Source organism: Amblyraja radiata, chromosome 14, assembly GCF_010909765.2.
Source record: "Amblyraja radiata isolate CabotCenter1 chromosome 14, sAmbRad1.1.pri, whole genome shotgun sequence".
NCBI classification, from domain to species: Eukaryota; Metazoa; Chordata; class Chondrichthyes; order Rajiformes; family Rajidae; genus Amblyraja; species Amblyraja radiata.
The window spans coordinates 14,257,388-14,281,684 of NC_045969.1; the positions used below are offsets into that span (position 1 = coordinate 14,257,388).

At 41.8% G+C, this 24,297-nt stretch overlaps 1 protein-coding gene across 3 annotated transcripts in view; it reads left to right on the top strand.

Moving 5' to 3' along the window:
• The window catches only part of LOC116980397 (sorting nexin-9-like), a 46,484-nt gene that overhangs the window by 12,967 nt on the left and 9,220 nt on the right, over window positions 1-24,297 (top strand). For 2 of the 3 annotated variants that reach the window (XM_033032571.1, XM_033032573.1), the window contains 9 exons: window positions 2,975-3,056; window positions 4,372-4,497; window positions 10,389-10,506; window positions 15,069-15,199; window positions 15,935-16,050; window positions 17,750-17,850; window positions 18,659-18,736; window positions 19,966-20,042; window positions 20,171-20,260. In XM_033032571.1, the coding sequence (XP_032888462.1) occupies window positions 2,975-3,056; window positions 4,372-4,497; window positions 10,389-10,506; window positions 15,069-15,199; window positions 15,935-16,050; window positions 17,750-17,850; window positions 18,659-18,736; window positions 19,966-20,042; window positions 20,171-20,260 (919 nt within the window). The remainder of the gene's footprint in view (window positions 1-2,974; window positions 3,057-4,371; window positions 4,498-10,388; window positions 10,507-15,068; window positions 15,200-15,934; window positions 16,051-17,749; window positions 17,851-18,658; window positions 18,737-19,965; window positions 20,043-20,170; window positions 20,261-24,297) is intronic. The other variant, XM_033032572.1, reaches the window with a different exon arrangement.

Sequence of the window (24,297 nt, forward strand, 5' to 3'; positions counted from 1 at the left end):
TTTGCTGTTTAAGATCGTTCATCAAAGCCATTCACTGGTCAATTCTGTTTCTCCTTCCACAGATGCTGGATATTTAAAGTATTTCAAGTTTTAATTTCATACTTCAAGTCTGGTGCAGCTGCAGAGACCCGGGGCCAATCCTGACCTCTGGGTGCTATCTGTGCAGAGTTTGTGCATTCTCCCTGTGACTGTGTGGGTTTCCTCCCGCATCTCAATGATGTGCTAATTTGCAGGCTAATTGGCATCTGTAAATTGCTTCTAGTTGGTAGGCAGTGGAAAGGTGGGATGACACGGAGCAAGTGTGGGCAGGCGATCGATAGTCGGCATAGACTCGGTATGTTGAAAGACCTGTTTCCATGCTGTATCACTAAACTAAACTAAAAAAACTAAACATAACTTAAAAATAATAATAATAATAAACTAAACTAAACTAAAAAAGAGAAAGAAACTAAACTTAACTAACAAAAAAAGAAAAAACGAAACCAAATCAAACCATGCTGGGACCACTTTGCTCTGGACATTTTTACTGGCTTGGTCCACACACACATATATATATATGTGGGCAGGTGATCGATGATCAGCATAGACTCAGTAGGCCAAAGTACCTGTTTCCATGCTGTATCACTTAACTAAACTAACCTAAAAAACCTAAACAAAAACACAAAATCAATACCCCCCATGTAGTTCCGAGCTTATTTGGATGTTGTAGTGTTTAATAGCCAGATGGTTCTAGGGATGAAGCTGTTCCTCATTCTTTAAGGAACGGGGGTTCCCCTCCCCTACTATAGATGAGGCTCGCACCAGGGTCTCTTCCATACCCTGTAACACTGCTCTCTCCCCATCCCCCCATTCGTAACAAGGGCAGTCCCCCTAGTCCTCACCTTTCACCCCACCAGCCGTCACATACAACAAATAGTCCTCCGTCATATTCGCCACCTCCAACGTGACCCCACCACTCGCCACATCTTCCCATCTCCCCCCCTGTCTGCTTTCCGCAAAGACTGCTCCCTCCGTAACTCCCTTGTCAATTCTTCCCTTCCCTCCCGCACCGCCCCCTCCCCGGGCACTTTCCCTTGCAACCGCAAGAGATGCTACACTTGTCGCTTTACCTTCCCCCTCGACTCCATTCAAGGACCCAAGCAGTCGTTCCAGGTTTGACAGAGGTTCACCTGCATTTCCTCCAACCTCATCTATTGCATCCGTTGCTCTAAATGTCAGCTGATCTACATCGGTGAGACCAAGCGTAGGCTTGGCGATCGTTTCGCCGAACACCTCCGCTCGATCCGCATTAACCAACCTGACCTCCCGGTGGCTCAGCACTTCAACTCCCCCTCCCATTCTGAATCCAACCTCTCTGTCCTGGGCCTCCTCCATGGGCAAAGTGAGCACCACCGGAAATTGGAGGAGCAGCACCTCATATTCCGCAGTCATACACACAAGAAAAAGAACCAAAACACAACACAATTTACAAAAACATCCATCACAGTGAATATCCTCCTCACTGTGATGGAAGGCAAAGTCTTATCTCTCTCCTGCACTCCTCATTCTCCTCCTGATGTCAGAGTCAAAGCCCCCAGCGGGCAATGGTAAGTAAGTCCCGCGGCCATTAAAGCCGCGCCGGGCGATGCAAGGCTGCGACAACAAGTAACCCAACAAGAGGACACTTTATTGTCACCCATGCCCTATAATGAATAAATTCAATGTGTCAGAAACCATTGGTGTGAGTAGGTCGCCAAATCAACATAAAGCAGATTTACTCGGATCTCCTATTTATCCCTTTACCCATATTTGCTTGATGAAATAATGTTAGTAATATGCCAAGAATATTAATTGGAGTATTGCATACAGTTCCTGGTCGTTCCTCTGCAGGAAAGATGTGGAAGCTTTGGAAATAGTACAGACAAGGTTTATCAGAATGATGCGTGGATTAGAGTGTTTGAGCTAGAGGGTTGGATAGATTAGGATTGTTTTCTCTGGAAAGTTAGAGGTTAAGGGGAGACTTGATTGAAGGAACTAAAATGGTTACACTCCTAAGAAGTGGCTTTGCATTGCTTTCAGAATGATAGCATGATATTCAGAAGAGGGGAGGCTGGTCAGCCCATGCCTGTTCTACACAAGTGTAAACCAATTATTTCCTTTCTGAAGATGGGTCTCGACCCGAAATATCAGCAATTCCTTCTCTCCATAGATGCTGCCTCACCCACTGAGTTACTCCAGCATTTTGTGTCTACCTTCGATTTACCAGCATCTGCAGTTCTTTCTTAATAAATAGTTCCTTTCCCTGCTCTCTTGTTGATGGCCTGATTTTTGTTTTTTTGTTTTTTTTTGTTTGTAGTTTCTTTTGTTTTTTAATCTTCTCCAATTCTTATTCAACATCCTCTCTATCGCCATGATTACATTATCTAAGTGAATATTAAAAAGCAATGACATTAGTACAAACTCCGCTCTATATTTCCTTCTGCCCCAAGAAACAATTATTCATTGTTATTCTGTTTACTGTATCTTAGCCAGTTTTCTATCCATGCTCCATTGGTCCTCTTTTATGTACGGTCTTCAGTCTTGGTGGCAAAATTACATTTAAAATTAGAATTGGACACTGTCGCTTTTCTTCACTACCCGTTCAAACCAGCTGATATACAGGTACTTCAAAATTCATTCTGTTTACAAACCTATATTATAGATTTTCATCATGGCGCTAAATTCATCTTTTGTAAAAGGTAAAACCACATTTTCTAAGACACTCTTGGGTATAAGGCGTTTGCAGTGAAAAATGGTGTTAATTTAGTTGTCACTTTAATGATACTCCACTCACATGCAATGTGAGTATGCAATGATCAAAGAAAATTATCCGTTCGAAACAATTTATGTACCATTGTCCTCACATTGTGCACATAGGAAAATAATATCCTTTCATATAATCAGAAAAGTGTGTACAGGGTGCAGTTATCCAAATATAGCCATCTGTTTCTTGCAGATTATATCAGTTTACAAAAGCAGAAGTTGAGCCCTTCATTTCTGGAAATACCATAAAGACAACCATGAAAATTCATCTGGTAGTAAGTAGCATGTCATTATTTAATACTTGCAATTTGATATTTCAATAGTATGCTTCAATGAACACAATTTATAACTCAAATTTGTTAGTTTGTGCCCATGATTATATTTGAGAAATGGTGGCAGATTATCAAACTGTTTGTGTGCAAAGACTAAAATGAATTCAAAGAGGAAGGATCTCTTTGTTCCTCAATGTAATCCCCTTTGTGAGTTACAAATAAGAGGATCTTGTGGATTGTGGCATAACTAGCATTCAATAAGAGTTCACAACAGTGGGAGGTTAGGGGGAAGAAAATATTATTTTCTTTAATGGCGTACTATATTAATTGCAAAAAAAACCCCATCTGGCCACAGAAAGAGGTTTCTTTTACTCAGTTTGTGGAATGTTTAGTTTTTCAGTTTTAGAGATACAGCGAGGATACAGGCCCTTCAGCCCATCAAGTCCGTACCAACCAGCGATCCCCGCACATTAGCACTATCCTCCACTAGCGACAATTATTTTTACATTTATACCAAGCTAATTAACTTACAAACCTGTATGTCTTTGGAGTGTGTGAGGAAACCGAAGTTCTCGGAGAAAACCCAAGCAGGTCACAGGGAGAACATACAAACTCCGTACAGTCAAGCATCCTTAGCCAGGATCAAACTTGGTTCTCTGGCGCTATAAGCGCTGTCAGGCAGCAACTCTACCGCTGTGCCACCGTATTAACTAAAATTACACATGAGAGCTCCCACATTTAAATATGTATCCCAGCTAGAAATGGTGTGTTGTCCTGCCGTGAGACTTGGATGGATGGTGAAATCTCCCTATCCCGTCATGCTTGAAGTTGAGTCTGTGAGATTGAAGTTGGCTGCTGTCAAAAGCGCAATATGGACCATGGTGACCCAAACAATGTTTTACTCCAGACAAGTCTTATGTTGATTGATGTTAGCATGTACAAGGTAATGATTTCAATATGGTGCCATGCCAAAAACTTAAGATTCCCCAAATTAGAGAACATGTAATATTGTAGTTACATTACAATGGAATATTGTACTTTAAAAACATTTTACAAATTCTATTTATTCAATCAATCATTGATTTTACAATGAGGAAGATTGGAAATTAACGTAACTCCAATACCAGAACATTATCCTTCATAATTATTTCAAATAGCAAGCACTGTTGTCTTACCTTTAATATGTTCAAGCTTCTTCAATATGTGAATGTTGTATATTTGTAGTAATATCAAATAAATATATAATTCTAATTGTGAGTTTATATGGTGATCATTATAATATGTAAATTAAATTAACACAATTTTCCTCTTGTCTTAGTTCAATGAAGATGGTCCATCCTGGGTGTATCCAATTGTACCATTGGAATGCAACATAACCAATCCTCAGATAGAAACTAAATATTCAGGAATGAAAAAATATATTTCTTATCAAATTACACCTAATGTAAGTATTCTTGTTTTTGTAAGGCTGGTAGGACTAAAAAAATAATTATGCAGGAAATCTTTGTTGGGATGATCAGCCATGATCACATTGAATGGCGGTGCTGGCTCGAAGGGCCGAATGGCCTACTCCTGCACCTATTGTCTATGGTCTATTGTCTATTGTAATGATATAGGATAAATGGTTAGCATGTTATTTAAGCATTAGCACCATCCTCAAAATGGAATAGATTGGGGGCAATGTTATTATTAGTGCTACCTTTACTATCACTCACTGTAATTCCAATAATAGGGTCTAACTCAGGTAGATAACTTGGTCGGAAGGAACGAGATGGGCTAAAATTTTACATATTGTCTAACCCTATGATTCTATAACCATTCAGTGAAAAATGCTTTAAAATCTGTGGTTATATTTTCACATTACTAATTGACAAAGTTAGGTGCTTAAGAAGAATGGAAAGATAACTTTCACCAACTGGCAGAGTTCTTAAGGATCTGCAGGAATGGGTGCTGATGTGAGTACACCTTTGAAAATGGCAGGATATATTGTGAGAGGGGCTTAGCATGTGGGAATTTTGACCTCGTAAGTAGAGGCACAGATGACAAAAGTAAGGAAATTATGTTGGTCCTTAAGAAAACACTGGTTAGATCCCAACTGAAGGACAGCATTAATTCTGGCCATACCGCCTTGAAGGATTCGGAAGTCCTATAGTTGGGGGCAAAGGATTTACTGGAATAGCATCAGAAAATGATGGAAATGCTAAACAGGTCAGGCAATATCTGTGGAGAAAGAAACAGAATTAGTGTTTCAGATTGATGAAATTACATCAGAACCGACCTGCTGAGTACTATAGTTCCAATTTCAGATTTTCAACATCTGCAATATTTTATGATTTACTAAAATGTTTAAGATGTGGTATTTCAGTTACGAGATGGAAGAAGCTGGGATTGTTGTCTTGGAAGCAAAGGAACCTCGAGGGATGCACAGGATCATGACTAGTTTAGACACAGTAAATAATGAAAAGCTTTTCCCATTTGTAGGCTCGCTCAAGGACCAAGAGATGTAGATTTAGAGTGATGAGCAAAAATCATCGATTGCAGGGCGGCGCAGTGGTGCAGCTGGTAGAGCTGCTGCCTCACAGAGCTTGAGAGCTGGGTTTGATCCTGACCTTGGGAGTCGTTTGTGTGGAGTTTGCATGTTCTCCCTGTGACCGCGTGGGTTTCTTCTGGGTGCTCTTGTTTCCTCCCACATCCAAAAGATGTGCAGGTTTGTAGGTTAATTGGCCTCTAGAAATTACCCCTAGTGTGTAAGGAGTGCGTACAAAATATGGGTAACAGCTGATCAATAATTGCCGTGGACTCGGTGGGCTGAATTTTCCATGCTGCATCTTTCAATTAAAAAAATCCAGGATCAACATGACAGAATTGACTGGTAGCAGACAAATTTTGCATGAGATTATTGCTCTGGAACTCCACTTACAGGGGGACATGGCAAGCAGAATTAAGACAGCCCTTTAGTTCCTGTTTACATAATGACTTTTACAATATCTTGGGAACCATAACTGAGGATTTGCTCGGTCTGGAGAGGGTCCAGAGGAGGTTTACAAGAATGATCCCAGCAACAAGTGTGTTAACACATGATGAGCGTCTGACGGCACTGAGCTTGTACTCGCTGGAGTTTAGAAGGTTGAGGGGTGCCTCATTGCAACTTACCGAATAGTGAAAGACTTGGACGGAGTGGATATGGAGAGGATGATTCCAATAGTGGGACCTCTAGGGCCAGAGGTCATAGTCTCAGAGTTAAAGGACGTTCCTTTAGGAACGAGATGAGGAGGAATTTCTTTAGTCAGAGGGTAATGAATCTGTGGAATTCTTTGCCACAGAAGGCTGTGGAGGACATCAATGGATATTTTTAAGGCAGAGATAGATAGACTCTGGTTAGTGTGGGTGTCAGGGGTTATAGGGAGAAGGCAGAAGAATGAGGTTCGGAGGGAGAGATAGGTCAGCCATGATTGAATGGTGGAGTAGAATTGATGGGCCGAATGGTCTAATTCTGCTCCTATCATTTATGACCTTATGAATAAGTTAGTACTTTATTTTGTGCTCCAGATTCCAGCATCTGCAGTCTTTAGTCTCTCCTGTCAACCACATTGGGAGGAAAAATCAAGTACACTCAATGATTGGTACACTGATATGATTTTAAAATGTGGATGTACACATGGTGACCCTGTAATGTTGGTTTAAGTGGGTACATGCATTATGTGGGACAAGAGTATATTTGCGATTATTGTATTTGTGTCTTTGGTCAGGTCGGGTTAGTTTCAGATTCTCGGTGTTCGGGACGGATTGGGGAAGTTAGGCAGATCAGTCATGTCGGAGGGACTCGAATTGGGAAAGCTAGCAGTCAGTGTGTAAGGCAGGAGGCAGAGAATGGTAGCACTCTGACCCAAAATGTAGGGGAGAGAGAAGAAAAAGAAACTAAACAGAGAATAAGAGATGGTGGGTTTCTTAAATGTGTATATTTTAATGCTAGGAGCATTGTAAGAAAGGTAGATAAACTTAGAGCCTGGATTGACACCTGGAAGTATGATGTTGTGGCGATCAGTGAAACATGGTTGCAGGAGGGCTGTGATTGGAAACTAAATATTCCAGGATTTCGTTGCTTCAGGTGTGATAGAATTGGAGGGGCAAGAGGTGGAGGTGTTGCATTGCTTATCAGGGAAGATATTACAGCAGTGCTTTGGCAGGATAGATTAGAGGGCTCGTCTAGGGAGGCTATTTGGGTGGAACTGAGAAATGGGAAAGGGTAGCAACACTTATAGGGGTGTATTATAGACCGCCAAATGGGGAGCGAGAATTGGAAGAGCAAATATGTAAGGAGATTGCAGATATTAGTAGTAAGCACAAGGTAGTGATTGTGGGAGATTTCAATTTTCCACACATAGACTGGGAAACACATTCTGTAAATGGGCTGGATGGGTTGGAGTTTGTAAAATGTGTGCAGGATAGTTTTTTGCAGCAATACATAGAAGTACCTACTAGAGAAGGGGCGGTGCTGGACCTCCTGTTAGGAAATGAGACTGGTCAGGTGGCAGAGGTATGCGTTGGGGAACAGTTCGGGACCAGTGATCACAATACCATTAGTTTCAATATAATTATGGAGAGGGTCAGAACTGGACCTAGGGTTGAGATTTTTGATTGGAGAAAGGCTAACTTTGAGGAGATGCGAAAGGATTTAAAAGGAGTAAATTGGGACAGTTTGTTTTATGGGAAAGATGTGGAAGAGAAATGGAGGACATTTAAAGGTGAAATTTTAAGAGTACAGAATCTTTATGTCCCTGTTCGGTTGAAAGGAAATAGTAAAAATTGGAAAGAGCCATGGTTTTCAAGGGAAATTAGACACTTGGTTCGGAAAAAGAGAGAGATCTACAATAATTATAGGCAGCATGGAGTAAATGAGGTGCTTGAGGAGTATAAAGAATGTAAAAAGAATCTTAAGAAAGAAATTAGAAAAGCTAAAAGAAGATATGAGGTTGCTTTGGCAAGTAAGGTGAAAGTAAATCCAAAGGGTTTCTACAGCTATATTAATAGCTAAAGGATAACGAGGGATAAAGTTGGTCCATTAGAGAGTCAGAGTGGACAGCTATCTGCAGAGCCAAGTTTAGATGGGGGAGATATTGAACAATTTCTTTTCTTCGGTATTCACCAAGGAGAAGGATATTGAATTATGTGAGGTAAGGGAAACAAGTAGAGTAGCTATGGAAACTATGAGGATCAAAGAAGAGGAAGTACTGACACTTTTGAGAAATATAAAAGTGGATAAGTCTCCAGGTCCGGACAGGATATTCCCTAGGACATTGAGGGAAGTTAGTGTAGAAATAGCAGGGGCTATGACAGAAATATTTCAAATGTCATTAGAAACGGGAATAGTGCCGGAGGATTGGCGTACTGCGCATGTTGTTCCATTGTTTAAAAAGGGGTCTAAGAGTAAACCTAGCAATTATAGACCTGTTAGTTTGACGTCAGTGGTGGGCAAATTAATGGAAAGGATACTTAGAGATAATATATATAAGCATCTGGATAAACAGGGTCTGATTAGGAACAGTCAACATGGATTTGTGCCTGGAAGGTCATGTTTGACTAATCTTCTTGAATTTTTTGAAGAGGTTACTCGGGAAATTGATGAGGGTAAAGCAGTGGATGTTGTATATATGGACTTCAGTAAGGCCTTTGACAAGGTTCCTCACGGAAGGTTGGTTAAGAAGGTTCAATGGTTGGGTATTAATGGTGGAGTAGCAAGATGGATTCAACAGTGGCTGAATGGGAGATGCCAGATGGATGGTGGATGGTTGTTTGTCAGGTTGGAGGCCAGTGACTAGTGGGGTGCCACAGGGATCTGTGTTGGGTCCACTGTTGTTTGTCATGTACATCAATGATCTGGATGATGGTGTGGTAAATTGGATTAGTAAGTATGCAGATGATACTAAGATAGGTGGGGTTGTGGGTAATGAAGTAGATTTTCAAAGTCTACAGAGAGATTTATGCCAGTTGGAAGAGTGGGCTGAAAGATGGCAGATGGAGTTTAATGCTGATAAGTGTGAGGTGCTACATCTTGGCAGGACAAATCAAAATAGGACGTACATGGTAAATGGTAGGGAATTGAAGAATGCAGGTGAACAGAGGGATCTGGGAATAACTGTGCACAGTTCCCTGAAAGTGGAATCTCATGTAGATAGGGTGGTAAAGAAAGCTTTTGGTGTGCTGGCCTTTATAAATCAGAGCATTGAGTATAGAAGTTGGGATGCAATGTTAAAATTGTACAAGGCATTGGTGAGGCCAATTTTGGAGTATGGTGTACAATTTTGGTCGCCTAATTATAGGAAGGATGTCAACAAAATAGAGAGAGTACAGAGGAGATTTACTAGAATGTTGCCTGGGTTTCAGCAATTAAGTTACAGAGAAAGGTTGAGCAAGTTAGGGCTTTATTCTTTGGAGCGCAGAAGGTTGGGGGGACTTGATAGAGGTCTTTAAAATGATGAGAGGAATAGACAGAGTTGACGTGGATAAGCTTTTCCCACTGAGAGTAGGGAAGATTCAAACAAGGGGACATGACTTGAGAATTAAGGGACAGAAGTTTAGGGGTAACATGAGGGGGAACGTCTTTACTCAGAGAGTGGTGGCTGTGTGGAATGAGCTTCCAGTGAAGGTGGTGGAGGCAGGTTCGTTTTTATCATTTAAAAATAAATTGGATAGTTATATGGACGGGAAAGGAATGGAGGGTTATGGTCTGAACGCAGGTGTATGGGACTAGGGGAGAATACGTGTTCGGCACGGACTAGAAGGGTCGAGATGGCCTGTTTCCGTGCTGTAATTGTTATATGGTTATGGTATATGTCCACATCTTTAGTCCTTGAATTACCAGTCCAGTAACAAATTCACAATGCCACTCTATCAGATATCTACGCAAAGTTGTGTTATGGGATATGAAGCAAGAAAGAAAGAAATGATTCAGTACTGAATCATTGCCTTGACTATCTTTCAGGTTTCGGTCCAACAAAATAAAAACTCTCGGGAGCACATAATAAAAAAAGCTGCAAATTGTTATTTTTGATTTCTTGCCAACTATCAATTTTTGCAGAGTTGCTTAGAACTAGCGATCTGAAGCATGAAACAATAATGAATAAAGGTTGTAAGTTCAAACGCAAGACTGATCATTCCTTATGATAGACGAGCAAAGCACAAATGAGGAAGAGATCGTGTTATGGTTTTGAACAGTACGTGAAATTGTTGGAAATCATTTTGCCAACTATTCCTGGATTTCATATTTATTTTGTTTCTTTACACCATGTCTTGCTCACATTTCTTTTTAAAGTTAATTTGCTTCTATTTTTGTAGGACACGAATGTATCAGTTTACCATCGATACAAGCATTTTGACTGGCTGTATGGTCGATTATTAGAGAAGTTTGGTTCAACAATCCTAATGCCTCTGCTTCCAGAAAAAGACATTCCATGTAAGCACTGGTTAAAAGTATCATGAAGAAGTTTGCATTGTTTTACGATACGATAAAACTTTATTTATCCCAGGAGGGAAATTGATCTGCCAACAGTCATAAAACACAAGATCCATGAAACATGAAATTAAAGTGACAAGTGACGACAGACGTCGGTCAGCAGGCAATGGGGGCGGGACATGATGATTCAGCGCGATCATTGGAGGAGGGAGGAGGAGGGGGGTGGGACTGAGGATAGAGTGCGCCTCATCCGCAGCCTGGATCGATCCTGGCTCTCCGGCACTGTCCCGTCCCCACCCGAGTGCCCCCCATGCCCGGTGGCGGCCAGAGACGTCGGGAGTCAGACGGGAGCTGTGCCCCAGGCCCCCAGGCAGCGCAGAGACGCAGCACTAAACCCAGCTCAACTCTGCCTGTCCCGCCAGGTTAACCTACAGCCCTGCCTGGACTTGCGGGAAATATGGCCCAGGTTTACAACCAGCACGGAGAAGCAGCGCTGGTGTCCCGCCAGTCCAGGCAGGGCTGGAGGTTAACCCGGTGAGACAGGCAGAGTTGAGCTGCATTTAGCGCTGGATTGAGCCTCCAAAGCCTCGCGCATGTGTGTGAGTGTGCGCATGCGCGCGCGGCCGCCAAGGAATTGTGTCCCACGGTCCCATCCATATTTTGATAGTGATTTCCGTGCCTGGTTTGAGGAGCATCCTCCCCTCCAAGTCTTCCTCCCATGAACCCAACTCTGCCTCCAGGACAGAACCTGCCTTCCTGATGAACTTGTTAGTTGACTACCACCAAAGACGGACACATGAAAATACAGGGAATCGTGGGGGATATACAGTAGATCACGTGCAGGAAGTTATTTTAGTTGCCATCGTGGTCGCAACATGATAGGCTGAAGGGCCTGTTTATGGGCTGCACTGATCCATGTCCTATGTAAAAATAGTTAACAAATAAAGCAGAGGAATGAATGGGGTAAGAGGTACGGCGTGAGGTCTGGGAATAATGTGGATTGATCTAGCAAAGTGAGAGCAAGTGCACAAATGGTTGTGACTTTTAAGTGTGCTGCAAATTCCCAAATATCGTGTATCCTTATTCAGTGCAGGAGAATTGAACTTCCATCTCTTGTTGATTCATTCACTTGCATTCATAAATAGCTTATTTAATAAATATGGAATAGAAAATACTGGAAATACCTCACATGCCAGGGAGCATCTGGGATCCAATCTCCAACCTTCCATGCTGTTCCAATGAAGTGCAGCACAAGCTTGAGGAACAGCATTCCAACCTCTTTCCAGACATTAATTCACTTTAGGATCCAGTGTCAAACCCAACAACTTTGGCATGGTGGTGCGGTGGTAGAGTCACTGCCTGACAGCGCCGGTGACCCGGGTTCGATCCTGACTACGGTGCTGTCAGTACAGTCTCCCCATGACGTGTATTTTCCCCGGATGCTCCGGAAAGTGTTTCCTTTCACACTACAAAAACGTACCGGTTTGTAGCTTAATTGGCTTTGGTAAAAATTGTCCCCAGTGTGTAGTGTACGATGATCACTGTTGTACAGATCGGCGCAGACTAGGTGGGCCGAAGGGCCTGTTTCTGTGCTGTATCTCTAAACTAAACTAAACTTCCTCCCACCCAAACTATGATCAGCCAGTTCCATGCAATGCCATCTACCCCAGCTCAGTTTCCTTCTCTCCACAGATGAAGTTCATACCGCACAGCACCCTCCCCTGTTCCAAATCTACAGCAAATAAATATTTGATGTTGTTAGCCAAAAAATAAAAATGTTAGTTGATAAAAATATTCAGCAACGCTTCCATAGTTATATTGTGCTCCCTTCTTGGCACATTAAAATCTTGCCCCTCTTAGCTGTTTCTGTTGGCCAATGTTCACTTATTCAAGTACAAAACAGACATATATATATTAGAATGATACTATGCTCTATTGATACAACTGTTAATTTTCCGCTCAGCTGTATATGATTATACAAATCACCCACTCACCCCAAGAATTTCTAGAATCCATGAATAAATTGTGCAAACAATGTCGTACACAGTGAGATGAGATAGAAACTTGAGAAAGTTGTCAATCTCGAGAAATGAGCTGTTACGCCAGAGATGAAATTGAATATAGAGAAATATGAAGTGGTGCATTTAGGAAAGAATTTGAGGAGAGGCAACATTAAATAACGGGGAAAAAGGAGCCTTCGATAGGTTCATTACCCATTTATATTAGCCGTGGTAGGTGAATGGTAGAATCTGGGGCGAGTTGATGAGAATGTCAGGAGAACGAAAATGTGATTAATGGACTATTACAAAACGTGGTTAATGATCAGGTGATTGGCCTGTTTCTGTGCTGTATGCCTGTATGAGTCTATTCTATTTGAGATCTCACCTGAGCCCGGCACAAACTCAGCAAAATGTTTTAATGTTTATTCTCAAAAGTGGGTGGCATGATGGCGCAGCGGTAGATCTGCTGCCTTACAGGGCCAGACACCCAGGTTCCAGCCTGACAATGGGTGCTGTCAGTATGGAGTTTGTACATTCTCCCTGTGACCTGCATAGGTTTTCTTTGGGTGCTCCGGTTTCCTCCCACACTTCAAAACGGTACAATTTTGTAGGCTAATTGGCTTGTAAAATTATAATTTGTCCCTAGTGTGTAGGATAGTGATAATGTGCGGGGATTGCTGGTCGGCTCGGACGCAGTGGGCCTAAGGGGCTGTTTCCACGCTGTATCTCTAAACTAAAACTAAATACTAGTGTGCAATATGGAGCAAAATCTCATCTGCTTTTCTGCTTGTTTACTGAACTTGCAAGTTTATCTGAATTTCATGAATACTTATGCCAATATCCACTGCACACCAACATTTACTAGTTTCTCACTGTTTAAACAATTCTGTTTTTCTATTCTTCTTGCCTCACATTTTCCCACATGAAACTATATTCATCACCTTGTTGCCCATTTGTTTATCCTGTCTATATTCCCTTGCAGACTCTTTACATCCCCCTCACAGCTTCTTTTCACATCTAGTTTTATAACATCAGTATGTGTGGCTACGCTGAACTCTGCTGTTCATCCAAGACATTAATATTCATCTTAAAACGCGGAGGATCTTGGAATAATCCCTGTGGTACAAGGATTGGATATTGGAAGTGCTACCCAGAAGCAACAGTCTGCTAACCAATAAATAAACTACTTTAATTTCTACTTTGTTTTCTGTCCCTTAACTAACCCCGTGTCAATCCCAAGACATTAGTTTAGTTTAGAGATACAGTGCGGAAATGGGCCCTTCGGCCCATTGAGCTTGTGCCAACCAGCAACCACCCTTCTGGCATTGAAACATATAAGATTGTTAAGGGTTTGGACACGCTAGAGGCAGGAAACATGTTCCCGGTGTTGGGGGAGTCCAGAACCAGGGGCCACAGTTTAAGAATAAGGAGTAAGCCATTTAGAACGGAGACGAGGAAACACTTTTTCTCACAGAGAGTGGTGAGTCTGTGGAATTCTCTGCCTCGGAGGGCTGTGGAGGCAGGTTCTCTGGATGCTTTCAAGAAAGAGCTAGATAGGGCTCTAAAAAATAGCGGTCAGGGGATATGGGGAGAAGGCAGGAACGGGGTATTGATTGGGGATGATCAGCCATGATCACATTGAATGGCGGTGCTGGCTCGAAGGGCCGAATGGCCTACTCCTGCACCTATTGTCTATTGTCACCCATACACTAGTTCGATCCTACACATGTGGGACAATTTATAGAAGCTAATTAACCTACAAACTTTCAAGTCTTTGGTATGTGGGAGGAAATCAGAGCACCTGGAGAAAACCCACAGGTTACAGGGAGAATGTACGAACTCCGTACACACAGCACCTGTAGTCAGGATCAAACCCAGGTCTCTGGTGCTTTAAGGCAACAACTCTGCTACTATGTTGGCATATTATCCAACAAACAGTAAACCCTTAATTTAGGCAATTAGCTTTTGCATTTTCTGAAAGAGTTAACATGATGGTTTAAATCTTATTCTGTAAAGGGCCTGTCCCACTCACGCGACCTTGGCTCGCAAATTACGCGACCCCGTGGTCGCTTGAGGCGTACGGGCACCGTATGGCCGTGCGGGGCCGGTCCCACTTATAAGCGCGGAGTTGTGCGGGGCTGGTCTCGAACTCGCGCGGGGCTCCGAAATTCTTGCAGTGGCCGAAATCGGCACGCAGGCGCATTGCGGTCGTAAGCAGCGTCTTGACGTCATTCGTAGCGTCTTGTCGGCGTACGCCTTGCTCGTGGCGTTGCGTGATGGCGTCACCACCCAGCGTGGCGTTGCGTGATGACGTCACCGCCCGACGCCGTGCAACGCCCAAATACAGTCGGCCCTCCTCCTACCCAGCTGATTGGTAAGCATGACGTAAATGACTTCACGCGCGTACTTAGCGCGTATTTAGCGTGAACTCCGCTTCCGGTTGGTCATGCCAAACGAACGCAATCGCATGCAAGTGGGACAGGCCCTTAAGTAACTGATCAATTGATCATTTGCTCGGTGTATGGTACATAATGTAAGATTATCTTTGTTTTTAATTTATAGGGCGCTTTAGTGAAGACTTTATACAGGCTCGAATGGGTGGTTTGCAAACATGGATAAGCCGCATATCTCGTCACCCTGTGATTTCCCAGAGTGAAATTTTCCAACACTTTATCAGAAAAAGAGATGTAAAAGTGAGTATTTGACTCACTATTTTAAAGAAAGCCATCGTGAAGAAAAATGCTCTCTCTTGATTATTTATCTTTATATTTAATCACGTTTCACAGATTCATCGTTTCCTTTTCTTAAACTGCTGTGATAATCTGAACCAGGATAACAAATGAATATATAAACTAAAATAAAATACATAATACATAACATAAGTGGAACATGTTTGTTGAAGTTCATATTGGAAAATGCTTAAAACGAGCAACAAAGATTTAGTATCTTAGAAGTGGAACCCATGGATTTTTGGATCACATACTATTTCATTCTCAAACCAAACTACCATGCTGGGAATTTATGAGACAATAATTACTGTGTTACAACCAAAAAATAGAGAGAAAATGAAAGGACCAAATTCATATGATTAACACATCCAATACCCAATGTATCAATGTGTGTGTGTGTGTGTATGTGTGTGTGTGTGCGCGACAGAGAGATATTGGAAATTTATTTTTCTTCCGTCCTGCACTTTTTGTCACACTATGCACAATTTGAATATAGCGTTGAATGCAATGAATAAGTGTTGTACTGTTTCGATAAGTGCAATCATTCAAGAACATAACAATTTATTTTAAATCAACAGCATTGAACATATTGCTGCATGTATGGATTGTCACCATGTCGTCCGAGCCTTGCAGTCACTGATCCTTCACCTCTACTGGCTTTGAGTTATTACTGTACTTTATTCTGATTTTTGAATGTAGCATTGCTCCCTCCAGGAATGGAAATCTGGTAAAAGAGTTGCAGAGAAAGACGAAGCAGTTGGAGGAATGATATTCTCTGAAATTATGGCGTCGTCAGAGTTTAAGTTGCTGGACGGGTAGGTTTATTTTGTGTACAGTTAGAAACTATTTGCTCAATGATTTTTCAAAGGCAATCACTTCCAAAATTAAAAAAAAAAAATTAAACTTTAGAACAAAACTGATTAATAGGGATGTAATATATTTTTTAAACTGATATTTCACAATTAGAACAGGGCATTTAAATGTTGACTGGTTCAATTAGATACATACAGGGGTGGGTGGGTGGGTTCATGGCGAGCTATAAGGTTTGAATACATGATTAAGTTGCAGTATCTTAAGTTGCCAAAATGTCAAGCAGTCTGGGATGGAGCGCAGTGCAAGTCATTCATGTTGATGCACAAAAGTACGAAGAAGAAAGTAAAACCATTAATAAACTAGACTAAGTGGGACCCGTTGGGTCCCAGCATCACACGGGAGGGCTGGTCCCCCAAAGCAATATTCCACCTCTCTACCAATTCCAATATTGGTGGCCAGTGGGGCGGGGCGGGGGGGGGGGGGGGGGGGGTGGGCTTTCTGGAGCGCTAGTATGGGTTTTGTGGGCTGAGGGACTGGTTTCCAGAGGGCTAGTATGGACATTGCGGACCGAATGGATTGTTGGGCTTGCGGCTCAGTCACTCAAGCCTGTTGTGCTAGCAGCTCACTCACTCACGGCTGGTGGGCTGGCAGTTGACTCACGACTATTCCTTGAAATTCCATTTCAAGCGGGGTGCAAGGCCACTAAAGACAGCCAGTCGTGACCTCTCCCTCCTCCATCTTGTAGAGACGGAGCCACACCCACACTTCTGGGTTTTATAGTCCCCCTCCCACCAGAAGGGACTTGGCCTTCATGGCATGATTGACAGGAGAGAGAATCTCAACATTTTTAAAACACTAATAATTCTTTTATTTTTCATCGATGGGAAGAATCCTCGGCAACTGATGAGCGGAGGGGGACTCTGAGTAAGATGGCCAAAAATCACAGCCGTATGTGGTAGCGTTTTGTCTATAATCAATATAAAGCGCAAACAGGAAGTGGTCAAGATTAGACTTTTAATTATATAGAAGGCAAGGCAACTTTAATTAGCCAAGGCAACTTTAATTAGGCAAGGCACCTTTAATTAGGCAACACAGCTTTAGCATTTCCAAACCAAAGGCAACACAGCTTTAGCATTTCCGACCCAAAGGCAACACAGCTTTAGCATTTCCGACCCAAAGGCAACACAGCTTTAGCATTTCCAAACTATATTTTGAAACCACATTAAGGGCACTGGCAGGTCAGTAAAACCACTCACAGTTTAGTAGACATGTGTTCAGTGTTATTCACAGCTCAGACAGAGAGACGTGACCCTCTCGCTCCCCCATCTTTCTGAGACTGGCTGAGGCACTCAACACTTCCGGGTTTTATAGTTCCTCTGGAAGGAGCGTGGCCTTCAGGACAGAGAATCTCAACATTTTTAAAACACTGATAACTCTTTTATTTTTCATCGATGGGAAAAATCCTCTTGTCCTGCGCAGCGGAGGGGGACTCTGAGTAAGATGGCCAGAAATCACAGCCGAAAGTGGCAGCGTTTTTTCTAAAATCAATATACAGAGCAACAGGAAGTGGTCAAGGTCAGACTTTTAGTAATATAGATGTTGAGTTTAAACCTAATTACAATCTTATACCTTTTACAATATTGGGTGTGATGGCTCAGTTCTTTATATTTGTTGACAGATTATTTCTCTTTCAATTTAAAGAGAAGAAGCGGACAAATGTTTGACCTTTGCCAAGTGTATGGGAGAAAGTGTCAGAAATCTTATATCGGTAACGGAAGAACACATGGCTCGCTGCACTGGAAGTATGTATATTAATGAACGGCAAAACGTAAAAGTGGTATCTTTAGAAACTGTACCTGAACAATTCTGGTGCAAGTATCTACCAGTAGTGATACAGGAACTTGCTACTGGATCTAAAAATGAAAACCAGTATTAATGATTGCTGTGCAAATAATTTCCCCAATGCCATTCACACTATGAGAGGATAAATATTAGAATAATATTGGTTTCCAATTTCAACAAAAATACTTGATAAGAAATATTTGTTGAACGTATTTGAATGTGGTAAAATTACAATAGAAACATAGAAACATAGAAAATAGGTGCAGGAGTAGGCCATTCGGCCCTTCGAGCCTGCACCGCCATTCAATATGATCATGGCTGATCATCCAACTCAGTATCCCATCCCTGCCTTCTCTCCATACCCCCTGATCCCTTTAGCCACAAGGGCCACATCTAACTCCCTCTTAAATATAGCCAATGAACTGGCCTCAACTACCTTCTGTGGCAGAGAATTCCACAGATTCACCACTCTCTGTGTAAAAAATAATTTTCTCATCTCGGTCCTAAAAGACTTCCCTCTTATCCTTAAACTGTGACCCCTAGTTCTGGAGTTGAATAGAAGTTGCAAACAGTCGCTGTTTGTGCAAGGAATGGGTAAAACAAAGTCCTGATCATCATTGATATGAAGCCTGCATCTGTAAGTTTTGCCTTAAATAATGTCAATTAAGAAAACCACATAAATGACAATATTCTTTGGATTGCTGCATTATGCTTCAAAGTTGTGCTAAAATAAATTTTGCAGTGTAATTTTTAAATCTGTTCTTTCAGCATTGAAATCTGAATACATCAAAATAGGAAGAGCTTTCTCTGATCTGTCGGCATCATTTGATAAAAGCACCTATCATGGTAAAGTGACTGCTTTGGTGTCAATCTAGTGATTTTAACAATTAATTTAGAAATAAAGATCTTGGCCTCTGCTATATCATAAACAAATACAGCAAGCATCATAAATCGTAAGCAAATGTATTTGTCAAACTATTTTGGTTGACCTTGGATGTCTTGGCTTTGATATATTCTGCTGCTTGCCAGACTCCCAAATACATTCATCTTTTTTTTTAAACAACATACCACCTTTGGACATGACATGCGGTAACTAGATCATCAAATCTTTGTTTGAAAATGATGGAAGCTAGTTTTGTCTAGTTCTGCAAAACCAACATAATTTCAAGTGGTAATTCTTCAATGCATTAAAAAGTCCATTGAGATGGAGCAATATTTTCATGCTCATGGCGTGCAGTTCTTAACAGGAACTTGCTTTAATTCGTGGGGCTGCTTTGGAGCAGTTTTGAACTTGAATGCTGAATGATATGGGCCGGTGCACACTTCTGAAAGTGCTAACAATATTGATGGTTGGGGGTCCACTGGAAAACATGCTGGTATTAGTCCAATTCTAGAGGGCAATTTAAACAATGCAAATGTAATCATCTTCTTTGTGCTGATTTCATGTGTCTGCTGATGGTGAAAGTCCAAAAAACAGACAAAGTGCAACTTCGTTGCTGCATATCTAATTACAAGAGACTTGATGCACAAGCATCATTTTGGATTGACATTGCATGAAATGTAATTCTGACAATGTTGAATAAAGTTAATGAAGTACCTAGTAGGTCCTTCAAACCTCTTTATTTAAACCACCCCTGTAATTAATTGTATGATTGTACACACAGTAGGTATAGCAAACCTTAAGCAAATACTATTCTATAAGTGTACAGTATATCTCTATAGTTATAATCTCTATGGTTACCCTGAAAGCCGGAGAATGAAATTCCAGCCAACTAAGTAAGATATTGCATGCAAGATAGACACCAAATGCTGGAGTAACTCAGTGAGCGAGGCAGCATCTCTGGATAGAAGGAATGGGTGACGTTTCAGGTCGAGACCCTTCTTCAGACTGAGTCTCTTTGGTGTAAACCAGCATTAGCGGTTCCTTCCTATACAAGATCTTGCATGCTACAGCTACAGAATATTATATAAACATGGCATTGAAGTATAGTGCTCTTGAGTGCTGGAGTGCAGACACCCAAGTGAATTCTCAGATTAGCTTAACACAGATTAAACTTGTTATCATTTTTCAAAAGGAAAAGGCTCAATTGGAAATGCTTTATCATTTGTTGGAAAAACATACGATGATATTGGGAATCTTCATTTTGATCAGGTAATAATCATAAATCATTATTTGATTATGAGTTAATCATAATTTGTATTTAATTTTCCATTTTGTAAAATTAATGGCTTCAGAAATATCTAATGGAATGATAAATACCTGGCACATTTGTCTTCTAGCCAAAAAAAGATGCTCACAGCCTGATTGAGATCAGTAAAGAGTACAAAGGACTGCTGACGTGTTTCCCTGATATTATGAACGGCCTCAAGGTTAGTTAATGACGGTTTGTTTTGAATTACAAAATGTGGTCCATTACTCAGTTTGGCTATGATTATTGGTCATTTATACCAATTTCAACTCGGTTTCCAGAAGGGATTACTTGGCAACCATCAGCCAGATATTTCCCAGCTCAATTGTGCTAAAGCAAAATCTATGTGAGGTGAATCTTTCTCTTGAAAGTAAAGAGAGAGAAAACATACATTGCAGCCCATTTTATTCAAGGTTGTTATCAACAATAGACACAAAAAGCTGGAGTAAATCTGCGGGTCAGGCAGCATCTCTGGAGAAAAGAAATGGGTGACATTTCGAGTGGAGACCCTTGTTCAATAAAATGTGTGAGTGTATTGTAAAAAGCAGTGTCAGATTATGTGCACAGGCATTTTGAAATAATGATAGTCTTTTGCTTGAAAATAGGGGATACAGTGCAATCTACCCAGCAAAAATAATGAGCTGGCCAATGGAATATGGTGGGAAATTATCCAAATGTAGCAACATGGCTTTGCACAACTCGGTATGCAATCTTAGATCATACTGATGCATTGCGAACTGCTTGGGAATGCATGGAGTCCTTTGACCCAGATATAAACTTTTTGGACCATTGCGAGAAGGTCCAAAATGCATTTAGACAATGGACAATAGGTGCAGGAATAGGCCATTCGGCCCTTCGAGCCAGCACCGCCATTCAATGTGATCATGGCTGATCATCCACAATCAGTACCCAGTTCCTGCCTTCTCCCTATATCCCCTGACTTCACTACCTTTAAGAGCCCTATCAAGCTCTCTCTTGAAAGTATACAGAGAACCGGCCTACACCGCCCTCCATCGCCTTCAAAGGATACTAATTTCACACTGGGACTTAATCTTCTATACATGAATTGCTCCACTCCTGAAATGCAGTTACTTGTTGCACTTCATTTTCCGAAATGAAATCAAATGGCTTGTTTCTTGGTTTGGAATAATATGAATGAATGTTGATGATTTTTCCAACAACAAGAGTCCTCATTTAATCTAAACAAAGATAATCAAACAGTATGCATGGGGGCTTTTAAAAAAGACCTGCATGTTTGATTTTTAAGAGAATGTGGATTTTAAAAATGTAAGGTGGGCAACTTCTCACCCTTCAGTTACTGGTGCAATAAGAAGAACATTCTAACAGGCTGTCTTTGCGACAGGGTTTCAATAGAGGGCCACCTTGCCCAAATGTTCCTCCTTTATGTCGGGTTCTGTAATTACCTTTTTTGGTAATTAATTTCTTGAGATTTGAACATCACTTTGAAGACCTCAATTTACTTCCTATCCCCACGTATCAGAAAATTGTGGTGAGCCAACGCCTTGGGAGAAAAAGCATTTTTGAAAATACAGTCTGAAGAAGGGTCTCGACCCAAAAAGTCACCTATCGGTGTTCTCCAGAGAGGCTGCCTGATGCACTGAGTTAATCCAGCACTATGTGTCCATATGAGTAGCTTAAAGCCCCTGTCCCACTTTCACAACCTAATTCACGACCTCTGCTGAGTTTGCCCTTGACTCATACTCGCAGCATGGTCGCCACGAGGTCGGAGGTAGGTCGTAGCAGGTCGTGATGCTAGTCGTAGGTACTTGTGGCATCAAGTAGGTTGCGGCGTTTTTTCTAGCCTGATTAAAAATGCCCACGAGTTTAAAAAAAAAAAGGTCAGCATGGAAAAAATGAATAATTTTTACTCGTAGGTAGGTCGTAGGTAGGTCGTAGTAGGTCATGGTGCTAGCCGTAGGTGGTCGGAGGCAGTCGAAGGTAATAGCTCCGGGGTGAAAAGAAGGTCAGTAGAAAAAAAAGGTTATTTAAACAGCAGAACGTCACCTCTGTCACTCCAAGGCATGTTCATTCATAGCTGGAGATTTTTTTTGAGAGTTTTAGAGATGGCACCAAAAAGGCAGCAGCGCAGGGGGAGGGCACAACCCTAAAAAAAAATGGCCATGCAGGTGTTGCCCACCCAAGAGGAGGAGTGGCAGGAGGTGATGCCACAGGAGGTGATGGTGCAGGAGGAGGTAGCCTTGCATGGGAGACCCCTGGAGGAGGAGACCAGGGTGGTAGTGTCTGTCCCCACCACCACCCCATCCTTCACTGCCTGATTTGAAGGCAGCAAAGCAGCCCTTTCTCCTGTGTCTGACACAGCATCAGAGGCACATGCCCCATTGGTGTTGAGGGAGGGCTGGAGGAAGGTTATGCCCTTCACCAGTAGCAGGAGGGGGTCCTTGAGGAATGGTTCCAGCAGAATGCCATCCTGTACGAAAAGGAAAATGAGGGGACAGGAACAAGAATGGCATGCTTGCCATCCACTGCCCCACATGTGTGCTTAAAGTTCCATCTTTTGTCAAAGCCCAGCGCCAGCTTCCGTACTGGAGACCGCGGCTTCCGAAGCCAACAAAGCCGCGCCACGCCGCAGCGTATGCTGGGACCGGCGATAAAAAAACAAACATCGCGGAGCTGCGGGACTGTGGAGCGGCCAGCTACGGGCGGCGGCGCTGACTTTACATCGGGAGCCTGGGATCTCTCGACGAGATCACCAGTTGTGGAGCTCCATCCGGCGCGGCCTTGTTGGCTTCGGAAGCCGCGGTCTCCAGTACGGAAGCGGCCGTTCCAGGGTTCCCATGCCGCTGTGGGGATTCTCCCGACGCCGGAGCACCATCACCCGGCGAGAACGGCCTGGAACATTGGGCCTCCGTGGAGGCAACTGTGGAGGCCTCAATGGGCCCGACTATGGGTGAACTGGGGATGGGGACTAGACTTTGTGCCTTCCCTCATAATGGGAACCATTGTGGGGGGATGTTTTTATGTTTAAATGTCTTTATTATTGTTATGTCTGTATTCTTTCTTTATGTGCTGCACGGAGAGGACGCTGGCGCTGTTTGTTCGCCGCTTCTCCGTTTGCTATTGTCTGTTACTATTGTAAAGCGACTTTGAGTCTTAGAAAAGCGCTATAAAAATTAAATTTATTATTATTATTATTATTATTATATGAACTGTGTTGGAGTTGCATCCATCAGGCAAGTGGATATTACCCAACCATGCTCCTGACCTGCTCTTGTAGTTACAATATTGACTTGAATGGCCCACTTGTGTTCCTGTTTAATGACCACTCCAGATGGTAGGAAATGGGCAATGGTAATATAGAACCAAGGAACTGCAGATGCTGGTTAATACACAAAAAGGACACAAAGTGCTGGAGTAATACAGCAGGTCACCCAGCATCACTGGAGAACAAGGATAGGTGATGTTTTCATCGGTCTGAAGAAGGGTCTTGACCTTGCACTTTGTTTTTGTTACAGTTAGGGATTACTTTGTGAATTAAATTCAGATTTAAGCAAAACAGCTAAAATACAGAATACGCAAGAAAATAGATTTTGAAAAAAAGATTCAAATTTATTTTCAAATTTCATTTTGCTTTGCATTAGAAATCAGTTATGCTTTTTTAATAACATTTTCAGTAGTACTTTTCAGTGACATCAACTTTAACAGTTCTTAATGAACACATGAAAAAATATATTAGTAATATCACAGTGTAAGTCTATTAGTCCCATGAATCTGCAGATTTTTCTAATATTACTTGTTGAATTGATTTGATCTTTCACGTTTTTTTTCTAATACTTTGAATTTTGTAGAATAAATAGAACAAACAAATTGTTTGAATCGCCTCATCAAATATAAATATATTGAAATGACTGCATTACACAGGTCCAACTAGGATAACATTATCCATATTGCTTTCATGAAAGTTAAGTAAGTATATTGTTTCATAAATGAACAATGAAGCATTAAAACCTGAAAGTATTGTAAAGGTAAATCCTTCAGCACAAAAACGGAAAAAGGAAAACAAGCACAATATATCCATTTCTTTCTTAAAACAAACTTTTACAAATACTTCATTACTACATTGGATCAGAACATGTTCAGGCCACAATAATAAGGTTTTGCCATATATAAATAATAGCAACATGTTGGCACAAATGATTCCCGGTCTGATCTTTATTGTGAACACTTCTAAAGGAAGTA